At 46.7% G+C, this 13,109-nt stretch overlaps 1 protein-coding gene across 1 annotated transcript in view; it reads right to left on the bottom strand.

Annotated features, from left to right (window-relative positions):
• The window catches only part of GARNL3 (GTPase activating Rap/RanGAP domain like 3), a 152,508-nt gene that overhangs the window by 25,522 nt on the left and 113,877 nt on the right, over positions 1 to 13,109 (bottom strand). The window contains exons 14-19 of the mRNA XM_079927851.1: positions 11,526 to 11,571; positions 10,391 to 10,497; positions 9,214 to 9,329; positions 7,236 to 7,340; positions 5,489 to 5,563; positions 2,208 to 2,319 (exon numbers count right to left, since the gene is read on the bottom strand). Coding sequence (XP_079783977.1) covers positions 2,208 to 2,319; positions 5,489 to 5,563; positions 7,236 to 7,340; positions 9,214 to 9,329; positions 10,391 to 10,497; positions 11,526 to 11,571 — 561 coding nt within the window. The remainder of the gene's footprint in view (positions 1 to 2,207; positions 2,320 to 5,488; positions 5,564 to 7,235; positions 7,341 to 9,213; positions 9,330 to 10,390; positions 10,498 to 11,525; positions 11,572 to 13,109) is intronic.

The raw sequence follows: 13,109 nt of genomic DNA, 5'->3' as shown, positions 1-13,109 counted from the left end.
TTTAATTTAATTTTAATAAAATGTAGTTGGTTTAGTGGAGAGAGCACTGGACAAGGAATCACCTCTGGGTTCTGGTTCCAGATGTGCCACTAACCAGCTGTATGGTCTTGGGCAAGTCACATCATTTCTTTAGGCCTCCGTTTCTTCATCTGTAAAACTAAGAGACTAGACTAAACCCCTAAGGTTTGTTTTTTTTAATAAATTCTTTTATCTGGTTGCGCTTTGAGCAAAATCTATAGATTTTGTTACCTTCTGGCAAGTTCATAGGGATAGAGTAATGATGACAGCGACTGTTTGGTAAGTTACTGCTGTGTGCCAGACGCCGCTTCAAGCACTTACAGGTAAGTAAGTAACTTCGTGTAACGTCCGCATCTCCTCCCTGGCGGTTAGGATCATCATCCTTATTTTGTTTAGTTCATCATTTCCCATTATTATAAACTTTTTTTTAGCTACTTAAAAAATTACCACCACTTTAGAGAAACCTGAAGCTCAGAGAGGTTTTCTTCAAGATCACAAAGATTTTCTAATTGTTTTATAAAAGTTTCTAAAATGAAATACTTAATTTAAATTCTGAATTTATGAATTTTAAGTTATCTGGCTTTTAGTAAATTAGTTATATACACAATTATATATGTGTATATATGTGAATTTAAAAAATTATGTTATGGATACAACATTTAAAGATATAGCAAAAATAACAGATAAGGTCAGAAATAAGTCCATTATAAAGTCTTGTCCACCTCTCATCGTCCTACAGGAGGCACCTAGCACGGGGCTGGAATACGTGCTGAGTCAGGGACTGAGGAGGGAGTAAAGGTTGAGGCCAAGGATGGGAAGATGCTGCAGTTTTAGGCCGTTACGTTACTCTCACAGGAGGTGGCCTTCAGGATGCTCATAAAGCATCACTATGGTAACCAGAGACCGGGCAGCCTGCTCCTGGGCACGGAGGATGTGCCCTTGGAAGATGCTGTCTCTACACCTACGGCTCCCTCTGAAGCCCCAGGACATGACTTGCTACTAGTGTTTAGCTCCTTTATCATTCATTAGGAGTCTGGAAGAATCCAAGGGGCCTCCTGCTGGAAAGGACCACACGGTCCTTGAGGCTAAATTAAATCCCCACTCGAAGTTGAATGCCCTCTACGGCATCCTGGCCAAGGTCATGTCTGATTGGTGACTGATCTGAGGTGACAGGGAGCTGACCGCCTCCCTGGGGGCAGGCTGACCCATCCGGCTGTGTAAAGTTTGGTTTTATATTGAGATGAGATCTGTCTTCCTGTCAAAATCTTTGTTTCTCTATCCACCAAATACAGGTTATCTAAGATTCTTATTGTTTGTTTTGGATACTGAGTACTTTTCGAATTAGAAATCTTAAAAGAAAAAAAAAAAGCACTTCAAGAGAGAGCATATCGGGCTTCCCTGGTGGCGCAATGGTTGAGAGTCCGCCTGCCGATGCAGGGGACACGGGTTCGTGCCCCGGTCCGGGAGGATCCCACATGCCGCGGAGCGGCTGGGCCCGTGAGCCATGGCCGCTGAGCCTGCGCGTCCGGAGCCTGTGCTCCGCAACGGGAGAGGCCACAACAGTGAGAGGCCCGCTTACAGCAAAAAAAAAAAAAAAAAGAGAGAGAGCATATCCCTGAGACAGCAGCTCTAAATAACAACCTGCCCTTGTCAATTTTTTTTTTTTTTTTTTTTTTTTGCAGTACATGGGCCTCTCACTGTTGTGGCCTCTCCCGTTGCGGAGCACAGGCTCCGGACGCGCAGGCTCAGCGGCCATGGCTCACGGGCCCAGCCGCTCCGCGGCATGTGGGATCCTCCCGGACCGGGGCACGAACCCGTGTCCCCTGCATTGGCAGGCGGACTCTCAACCACTGCGCCACCAGGGAAGCCCTGCCCTTGTCAATTTAAAGTAAAATTTTGGACTCATGATAAGTATTTGCCGCAAAGGAGATTTTCCTTGCAGGTTATTTGATATCCACAGACTAATCGGAAGGGATGAAACTGTCATGCATGCCCGCGCCCACCCCCCACCCCCCACGGCCCTGGCTTGCCTGTTGAAAACAAGGGAGTAATTTTTAAGGAAATAAAGCTCTGCTAAGGATACTGCTGAGGACCCATTTATCTAAAGGGAGCTGATTGGTGGTCACCCATCTTAGAAGCACTACAAGTTATACAAAGAGAGACATTTGAAGGAGCAGCTACTCACTAACCATCCACTAGCAAGACGCCAGCATCAGTGGAAACCAGCAAGGCCTGGCCCCAGGGATCTGCACACACGGCTTCGTGAGGGAAATTACTGCAGAAACACTGGGGCTCCCAAGGCTGCGAGGCAACCAAGCATCAGAAGGTAAGTGCACCAGAAAGAACACACAGGCCCATCAGGTGGAAACGCACAGCACACCACCACCCAAAACAGCAACACAGATGCCCTCAGACCCTGGGAGCTAGAAGGGCTCTGACTCAGTTACCTTCCTTAAGAAGAAAAGTCTCCTTCCAGAAACGCACGCAATAGGAAAAGGCTGGAGTCCCATGTTTCTGGCACCGTGACCAGAGTCTATATCGTAATGACACCCCACAGGGGCAATCGGAGCATTGGTAACGTTTTCTAAGCAAACGTTTCTCTTTATTGTAAGAGGAAGTCCCACCCAACTCTCTAAACAAAGTCAGATTCCTGTGTTGCTGATTCGGCAAAATTATTAAACCGTACACAATGCAAGAAGTTGACATCGTCTTAACATGAAAATGCTTACTGACCCACTTAAGGCTACAAATCTTCAAGACAAAAATAACACCTGTTTGTAGGAACATGGCGAGGGCTGTTGATGAAACCCACTCGTGTTCCCCCATGTGACACATTCACATCATGGAACTCGCATCCTTAGTTTCATTCCATGTCGGGCAGGAAGAGTCAGCACCCCCTCACTGCTGCCTCGGAGCTGTGGCCGATGCCTGGAGTCTGCAGGCGCTGTTCGTGGCTTCTGAGCCACACCAGAATCAGGGACATTCTCAACCAAACCATTAATTTCCCTCCAAAGCATGTGGCTTGCCCTCAAGGGACAAGGAAGTCTGTGGAGATTCTCAGGGACGAATTGAAGTCCCACGTCTTCACTTTTACCTGGGGCTGTACAAGAGCCCGTGTGCACGCGTAGGTGTGTTTGCATGGGCCGGGTAAGCACACGCTCGCACACTCAAAGTAGAAGCGATGGCTCCGAGGTCACCTGCAAGGGTGTCATTTGGGATGAGGGTAAACACTGTGTGCATTATTGCTGTCTTAGAGATGTATGCTTTCCCTTTATAAAACCCAACAGCCGCAAAATGAATATTCTAATTGCTAAGATGAGGCTCAGGCTGTGGTGAAAAGATCACACAAAGAATGTGAAGATATTTTATAAACTGAAAGAGGGCTGCACAAGTGGAGGGCTGCACAATTGGAATGGCAATTATAAACTGAAAGAGGGCTGCACAAGTGCAGGTCATTACTCGGAATGGCAATTCCCTAAGATTTCCGGAAATTCTGAGTTTGTGACTTAGAGCAGGAGGATATTCAAAAGCAAAGCCAATGTAAATGCCAACTGGGCGACAGACACAGACGCTAGAGCATTAGACACCAAGGTGGAAAGCCAACTCCAAATAACAGAATGTTCTCTGCGTGCAGGACACAAGATCAGAACACTTCTGCAGAACTGGGGTTTTTAACCCAGAAGATCTAGGGGCCCTGAAGGATCCACAGGGGCTTAGGGAGGTCTGTGAAGCCCTGAAACTGTGTTCAACGTGCTGTATAGGTGCCATTCGTAATTTTAATGGGCTGGAGTGTGTGTGTTGGGGGCAGGGGGGTCCACTGGCTTCATGGGCCCTCCAAGTGGCTGGGGACTGCAAGAGTCTGAGGCCAGCACGTAGGAGGTGTCAGCGATGAGAACTCAGCCCCAGACCCACAGACGCTCTGGTCTGAGGCCTGATGGCATTTATCATGACAATGGACTCCCCGCTGCCACATGACGGGCCTGGTGCAGATTCTGAGGGCAATGGTGTGGTCTTTGGGCCTTCCTGCCCAAGCCCAGAACTCTTTCCTGGCTCCCTGCTAAGGACATTAACACAGCTCATGAAATGATGGATGCCTAGGAGGCTGGCAATGCCCATGCTCTGCAAGTGGAGCACTCTCGGGAGCAGCATGTGGGACTCTGGCCTCTGCAGAGCCAACTGCACCACAGTCCATGAGGGCCTGTCGAGTAGTGCTTCTTCAAGGATGGCCCGTGGCCCACTGGTAGGTCATGCACTGATCCAAAACATGGAAGCTCTTTCTTTGTCGTTTACCGGTGAACAAGTTACTTTCATTTTTATGTACACCTAAGAACTTCTTATTAAGAAGGTTACTAAGTCTTACTGGAATTTGTTATCTATAAAGGGCTTGACAACACTGCAAATTCTACTATTCATAGGAACAAGCAGGTAGTGGGAATTTTTGCAACCTTTGGAACCTTTGGAAAAGATGCTTTGCCATCGGTCTTGTCTGAAATTGGCTGTGGTTTTCCCGCATCAGTTGTATTTTGAGCTCATCATTTTCTTGAAACCAGACTTTAAAGTTTGTAGGCTCTGCAATTCAGATACAGGTCGTCCATGCCTTTATTGCGAAAGTAGAGGTATTCGTAATTCTTTTGCTTTTACGATGGCCATTTCTCCAGTGATGCAATGTCTGTGGATTTGTTCCATTTAACTACCTTTTACCTATTCTGAACATAGACATATTTCAGCATGTAGGGCATGGGCTTTACAGTACAAAATCATGCGAACAGTAAGTTTGTACTGCGACTTGTTTTCATTGTTTTCTCTCGTATGCTTGATGACCACCTAGTTCTTTTTCCACAGAAAGTGGAAATGAGAAGTAGATATTCAGGCCACAGAATTATTGGTTTGGCTGAATGAACTGTAGAGGAAGCAGTGGTTGCTCAGCTGTGGTCCTCTGACCAACACCATCAGCATCAACTTGTTAGAAATGCACATTCTCAGGGCCCACTCAGACGGACGGAATCAGAAACTCTGGGGGTGATTCTAACACACACTAAGGCTTGAGAAATACTGTCCTAGAGCCTTGCCATTTAGTGTGTCCACGGTCAGCAGCACAGGCACCACTTGAGATCCTGTTAGAACTGTAGCATCTTGGCCCTGCCACGCAGAGCTGTTGATGAGAACGTGCACTTGGTCAGGAAGTCCAGGTGGTCTGTAGGCACACAGGGCTTGAGGAGCACTGCTGAGCCCAGTCTGCTTGCCCAGGTCCAGTCTAGCAGCCCTGCTCCTTCAAGCAAAGGCACAGGCACGATACGGAAACAGGGAGGCTCTCACTAGATGCTGCCCAGCTTTAACTGGGGCTTCCCCTGCGGGCTCTGCTGTAGACAAGCTGTTCCTCTCCTGCCCCACAAACCTTTCTAAGAATCTCAATAACTTCACTGAGGACAAAGGACATTCACAGCTGAACTCGAAAGCGTCATCGACTCACCTCTTTTTTACAGATCCCCGCTGCCACCAAGCTTGATGGGGCATCCCCTCTCACGATGGATTTCAGTTTTAGCGCCTGACAGAACAGAGATCTCTTTCAGTTTATCGGGCAGGAAAACAACAGCAGGATCAACAAGTATGATTTGAAAAAATTTTTTTTAATGAAACAGGAGTAATTTCAGGCTAAAGTTTCAGGTTCCCATGCTGCCCTATCATTGAAGATAAGGAACGGAGTCAGCTGGACCTGGTGAAGCCCTCATGGCTCCAAATGTTTTCTGTCATTTCAACTAATCAGTATATCAGTACAGTGATTTCCAAACCATCATCGGAAATGATGGTATTGGAAAAAATCCCCAGGCCCCTCCTCAAACTTGATGAATCAGAATCTCTGAAAGTAGAGTCAGGGTATCTTTTCTTTTGTTTTTTAAAATATTTATTTATTTGGCTGCACCGGGTCTTAGTTGTGGCATGTGGGATCTAGTTCCCTGACCAGGGATCGAACCCGAGCCCCCTGCATTGGGAGCATGGAGTCTTAACCACTGGACCACCAGGGAAGTCCCGAGTCAGGGTATCTTTAAACATGGACCAAAGTTGGAGGGCCCCAGTAACAGTGCACCTGCTTTGGGAAAAGGTTATCTTTGCCGTTAAGCTTTCCTGATCACCTTGCTATTGGCTTCGACTTTCGGGTCAGAACCTTGTCTGCAGCTGGCAGCTCTCCTCCTCCCTCTTGTGACATGGGACCAAGGCAGAAAGCTGTGTCACCTCCAGAACTGAGAAATACTAATGTCATGTAGGAGCAAGGCAAAGGGGGAATGGTTTCCTCCAAAATCTGGAATAAGGTGATGCCTGGGAGCCGCCTCACTGTGACGACTACTTCCGAGCGGTAGGGGGAGTCCAGGTCTCCTGCGAGGACACCCCCTATGTGCTGACTCCTGCCAGGGAGGAGTTCAAGGTGCTTTCCCTAAATTGGCTCCCCACACTTCAGAAAATTCCCGGGAGGCAGGCAAATGATACATGCTCCCTTATCAAGAGGGAGCCCAGCCTGGGCCCTGTGGCCTCTTGCTCCCAGCCAGTGTCACCCCGCTTCAGCAGAGGGCTTTCCTCTCACTCACGCCTGCAGAGAGCTACACCTACATGGTTATCAAAAATCTCCTTCGTCTAGGGACTTCCCTGGTGGTTAAGAATCTGCCAGCCAATGCAGGGGACACGGATTCGAGCCCTGGTCTGGGTAGATCCCACAGGCCGCGGAGCAACTAAGCCCGTGCGCCCCAACTACTGAGCCTGTGCTCTAGAGCCTGTGAGCCACAACTACTGAGCCTGTGCGCCTACAGCCCATGCTCCGCAACAAAGAGTAGCCCCCGCTCGCCACAACTAGAGAAAGCCTGTGCGCAGCAACGAAGACCCAACACAGCCAAAAAAAAAAAAAAAAAAAAAAAATCTTCGTATAAACAACAAGGTCCTACTGTATAGCACAGGGAACTACATTCAATATCCTGTGATAAACCATAATGAAAAAGAATATGAAAAAGAATATACATGTATAACTGAATCACGTTGCTGTACAGCAGAAATGAACACATTGTAAATCAGTTATACTTCAATAAAATTAAAAAAAATTCTCACTCGTTCCACAATAATCCTAAGAGAAGTGACAGAGCTCTTCCAGGAGTATGCAAACATAACATTCTTTGCAGGCGGGCCATCTGGTTTGGATGTCAGAATAAAACAGGTGTCAGAATAAAACCCACCTGCCCTATTCTAACGAACTCTGCCTGGCGGGCCTCCTCTTTCTTCCGTGCTGACTTGGGCGACTCTGGTAAGACATCACTGAAAGATCGTCTATTAAGCATGTTCTGAAAAAGAAAGACAAGTTATGAATTCCAAAGATGGTTGTCAAATCTCATCCTTCGGCTTCTCTTAGTGCACAAACCTATTTGTCCAAATGGTCCTACTTCTGCCTTCTCTATTCGTTCTCTCAATAAGCACCTATGAGGCACCACTTAAGTGCCCGCCAGGTCTGTGCTAGACGCGAGGGATTAAGGAGCAACAGGGGGAGAGCCCGCCCCGTGGAGGCTGAGAGCACGGGCTCTGGAATCAAGCAAACCAGCATCCCCCCTCCTACTAGCTGCCTAACAGCGTGGTCGGCCACCACGCTGCACAGCCCCAAGGACGCCATTCTCAGAGAGGGGCACCCCTGGAACACGACGTACAAAATTCTATGTGAACAGTGCTCCCTGGAGTTGTGCAGCTCTGTGGCCTTCTGGGTAACTTCGGGCGAGGGAGTTAATTTCTGAGTCTCAGTGTCTTTGTGTGGCTAATACCGGTCCCTGAGGTGTGTTATGAGGACTAAGTGAGGAAATGCATGGAAGGTGCTTGGGCACATACTCAGTACATGTTAGTTTTCTTCCAAACTGCCGAGAACTGGGTGCACGTGTGCAATTAGCAAGTATTAGCTGAGCATCTACTGCTCTGCCGGATTTGGGGGATGTGAGGCACATGGTCTGTGTCCTGGTGGAGCAGAGTCTACGGGGGAGACAGATTAAGTAGCTGGTTGCATGACTGGCACATGGGATAACGTCTGTGAAGGGGCGGTCCATAAAGCATGTGGAGGCACTTAACAGGGGCACATGGCTTCAGCTAGGGGCTGGGGAAGGCTGCTAAGGCAGTGATGTTTCCGGTGAGACCTGAAGGACATCACATATTCCTCTTGGTACCCTCTCTTCAGCGTTTCCTGACTTTAAGGAAAAAAGGCATGGACAGATTGCCAATTATGGCTGGCTCTTTAGGGCCCTGGGGGTGGTCTGGACCAATCCCTGTGAGTAGTTAGGGTGTATCGACCAGCCAGAAATCAAGGGCACCTGTAAGATGGTGGTGGTCACTGTGCTGAAGGGAAAGGACTGCACGAGCACCAGCTCGTTTTGATGTTCGTCATCCCTCCGGGCGGCCACCTGAGACCGGACGCTGCGTTTATGTTCACACATCAGTAGCAACTCCTTTTGCCGGAGTTTGTAGTTGTACCAATTCTAGGGAAGTCTCCCCCCTTGTTCTGCGCTTCCTTGTTAAATTCGGGAAATGCTTCTAAACAACGATGATTTCATTTTGCGTTAACACTCGTTAACCACTCTGACATGTGGCGATCTCGCACTGAGTCTAGAGGCCTCCAAAAAGCATGGGTGCCCCTCGAGGCGCTGGGTTCCTCAGGGAGGTACTGGGTCCCATCAGTGTGGACACACCTTCAGCCTAGGAAGTATCTGGCACAAAGTGGATTTTCAGTGAATGTACATGCTTATTTCAGTGCCTGAATACGGGGCTCACCAGTAAACCTCCAGAAAACCTTATAGAGCCCCCAGCCTCTGCCCCAAATCCCCACTTTGCCTGTCTATCAGCTCCATGGCACGGGTAATGCCGAGCAGTACCCCCAAAGACAGATACCCCAAAAGTACTCTCAAATGCTCCAGGGACTGCTGACTGACATGCACGCCCTCAGCCTGCATCTCGACTTCCACAGGCCTTGGCTTTATGAAAATCACACTCCTGTATATGGACATTCAACATCCCTTCTTCCCGTGACAACCATGAGAGAACATGAGCCCCTGGAGGCCACAGTCCAGTGTCGACAGCAGGATCAGGCGACTCTATGCTTTTCTAACCAGGACTCATCGCTAGGACTTGTGTTCTCAACTCAGACCCCGTGAGAAGGAGAGAACACCACGGACCCAGGGTTACCTTATGCAAATCTGGCATCAAATCCTGGTATAAAGATCGAATCAACATATCCAGAGTTCGTCGACGTTTCTGGGCGAACGTTGGGGTTTCCAGAGTGGCTTTTTCACCATTAATTACTAAAATAAATCAAGTTATAAAGGGAGTTACAAATATTAACAGGCTATTGGAGAATGCCCTTCTCAAGGAAACTCCTCACAGTAAATGCCACCCACTTTCCTAATACTGGTATAACTCTTCTTTCATGGAAGAATGCTTAAAAACTCTATAATTTTCTCTGTACAAACCCATAGTCCATAGGTATGTCTCTCTTACCCTTCTTGTTGGATTACAAGCTTCCTGAGCAGAGGGTACATCTAGTTACTTGAAGACCTAGCACACACCCAACGTGCCCTCATCCACAATTCCACCCACCCGCCCACCCATCCACCCATCCACCCATCCATCCATCTGTCTATCCCACCCACCCATCCATCCAACCATCCCACTCATCCATCCATCCACCAACCCACCCATCCACCCACTCATCCAACACATGGGCAAAAACACCAGGATGCCATTCAATGGGATTAAATATATACTTGCTGCATTTTGTTAGAAAAAATAACAATTGCCTAAGCAGAGTACTGGGATTCTTAGCTCAATGAAAGTTTCTTCTGGAAGAAAAAGCCGGTGGTTTAGTGGACAACAGACACTGAGAGTCAATAAAGTGGAAGAGCACAGAATAGAAAGTGTGCAGTACAGTTAGGAGCTTGAGGTCAAGATAGTTACAGGTTTGAATCCCAGCTATGCTGTTATTTGTGCATTTTTAAGCAAATTATTTAGATTCTTGGGGTCTCAATTTTCTAGCTTGTAAAATGGATATAACCATATTTCCTTATAGGGTTGTTGTAAGAATGTAAGTCACATAATACGTATAAAAGAACACAGAGCTAGGCATATCAAACTGAATAAATATTAGCTATTTGGTGGGTAGGATGGTAGGTATAGATGAGAACCCAGGAGAGACCTTTGCAACACTGTCAGAAAACTAAATACGCTTCTCGTGAAGAATTAACAGAACATGGAATGCAATCAATGCTTAAACAATGATGTCTTCTTTACAGCATCCTGGGTGAACTGGAAGAAATGTATTCTGATGTAGAACAAGTTGCAAAAACATTTCAAAATAGAAACTTACATTTCACTAGCAAAAAGTCCCTGAATTCCTGATGGTCTGTAAACACTGGTGGGGAGGGCAAGGGTGGGCCAAAGAGTGGTACGCTTTCCTCTGAAAATATTTTCAGCCTGTGTAGAGAACATTGCAGAATTACTCGGTTTTTCTTCAAAGATCACCGATATTTGGATCTTAAATTTGTTCAGTTGCCTATGTGATTTGTTAGGAATGCTCCTTCCATAGGAGGAGGGCCTTCTCTGGGCTGCCAGAGCCTTGGCCACCATGCAGCAATCCTATGTGCTTTAGGGCAAAGACCAAGTCTTACTGGATCCTTCGTGGTCCAACCCACCAAGCCGCAGGCAAGATCAGGCACCCCAGGAACAATAGCAAAGACCACCACTGAGCACCCACTGCACACCAGGCAGCATACTTGGTCTTTTAAGACATAGCATCAGCTAATTCTCACCAACCTGTCCAGGTAGAATCATTACCTTCACTCCACAGACGAGGCTTGAGGCTCCAAGAAGATAAACACCTTTTTTTTCAAAGCCTCAAAGTTAATAAGTGATAGAGCTGGGATTCTAACCCAGATCTATTTGGCTCAAAGTTCATGCTCTTTTCAGAACATCACGATACCTTTTAACAGATTAATTTTTGAGAACGGGATTAATTTTTGAGAAGGATAAACGGGCAAGAATGTAGCCTAGGAAGGAGGGTACTCTGGTCAAGATCAAATATATCACACTTGTGCCCTCTGTGGAGCACAGTAACATTCCTGACCCTGACCCTTGGGTCTACTGCATGGAGCAACACTATATGAAACAAGCTTTTCCTGAAGACACGGTGGCTTTCAAATCAATCAAAAAATATGTATATCAAGAGTCTTAGGACTTCCCTGGTGGCATAGTGGTTAAGACTCCGAGCTCCCGATGCAGGGGGCCTGGGTTCGATCCCTGATCAGCGAAGTAGATCTCACATGCATGCTGCAACTGAGAGTTCGCATGCCATGACTAAGGAGCCGGCAAGCCACAACTAAGGAGCCCGCTTGCTGCAACTAAGACCCGGCGTGACCAAAAAAAAAAAAGTCTTAAAATGAATGCCAAATTGACATGTAAACATGAGAATTAGAACAAGCAATCGAGATAAAGTTGTTACCAACCTGTAATTGTCCTTTTGCTGATCATACCTCACTAAGGCAAAAATATCTGTGGTGATGGTTAAGGAAATTAATCAACGACCCCAACTCACACAGTCAACGGCTTGTGCTTTGCAAACCCTGTGTGCAGAATCATCCTGGACCTGCACTCCTGGGGTCAGGGCTCCTGTCACCCATAGGCTGAGATGGAACCTTGACTTCTGTTAGAGACACAGCCCGGGAAGACACAGGTTCAACCTCTGCGTGCTCATCCTTTCGGAAAAGGGCTACTTCTCCAAATCCTTCAGAAAAGCAATATAAATAATGCTATTAAGCAACTAAAACAAAGCAAAAAGATCAGTTCCCTTGCCTGAAAGTATAAACAAGGTCCCAAAATGAAATGAGTCATATATTTCATCTCACACATTTTGAAAAGAAAAGAAATTTAAATGTTTCCACTGTACACCTTCCTTCTCTCTCCTTCTGGCTTTGGTAGACAAAACAAACCAAAACAAACCAGTGTAGCTGGCGGCAGCCTCTCAGTAGAATCTGCTTTGCTTGTGTCAGGCGAGTTGAGTCTGAAATAGTACCACCTCCACCAGCTTTTCTTTCCTTCTTCCATTCCTCCTCCTCCCCCACCATCTCCCAGCCCCGGCTTTCCTTAGCTAGGGCTAAAAACCATCCTCAGTCCCTCAGTTTCCACTCCTAGACTCAGTGGAAAGAATTTGCATTAATTATTGGCTTGTCCCTTTCCAGAAACAAATATGCCAAGCCTCAAATCTAAAACTCATAACAAAAGGAAATTCTAAAAATAATGATGATCTCTCTGTCATTCTGATCACTTCCCTCCCCCTCCTGGAGAAGTTTTCTTTCTGTTCTACAAGAAGAACCGCTGCAGGAAGAGGGAAATATTAGTCCTACATCAGTGAACAGAGCAAGATATCACTTATTATTAATGTGTACGTGCATATCTGTTTTCTTCCCTGCCCTCATGGCAATTTTGTGAGGCTACAGTGAACAAGTCAAAGGATGCAGAGCAACCCACTTGCAGATGCAATGAGTCGCCACGGTTCTATCTCCCAACACTTTCACTGGAGTTTCCAAGGAACATGAACAACTAGACAGAATTTATTCTGAAAAATGCCTATTAGTTGCCTTTTACTTATTATGTACAACCTGTAGGCACTACCACTGGGTCTCACTGTCATGGCCGGCGGCCCAGGACAACGGGGCCAAGGCTGGGGATGTGTTGGGCTGACCGTGCTCATGTGCCAGGCCTGTGTGACTGAGCTGAGCTTGGACATTACCGGGGACTTCAGCAGGGCTTTGGCAGCAATATGAGCTAAAGAGGGATGAGAGGAAGTAGAGGGAAAGCAAATAAAAATAGGATTAATTCTATCATATCTCAAATGTCAAGAGATGGTAATGTAGCAGCCATTCCTAGGGCTTAGAATCAACAAAGACACAGTATTTTGGCTTTTTATCTTAACTTGCAAGTTTTTATACCTAAAGCAAATTTCTCAGAGGATTCACTAACTATAATTCTTCTAATTCCTTTATTATCAATGGGTGGTAGGAAGTTTCCCTCATTTCATAGACTACCTGAGG

This window comes from Stenella coeruleoalba (genome assembly GCF_951394435.1).
Source record: "Stenella coeruleoalba genome assembly, chromosome: 7".
NCBI classification, from domain to species: Eukaryota; Metazoa; Chordata; class Mammalia; order Artiodactyla; family Delphinidae; genus Stenella; species Stenella coeruleoalba.
The sequence above is the reverse complement of the archived record's forward strand: the minus strand, read 5'-3'. Positions and strand labels throughout refer to the sequence as shown.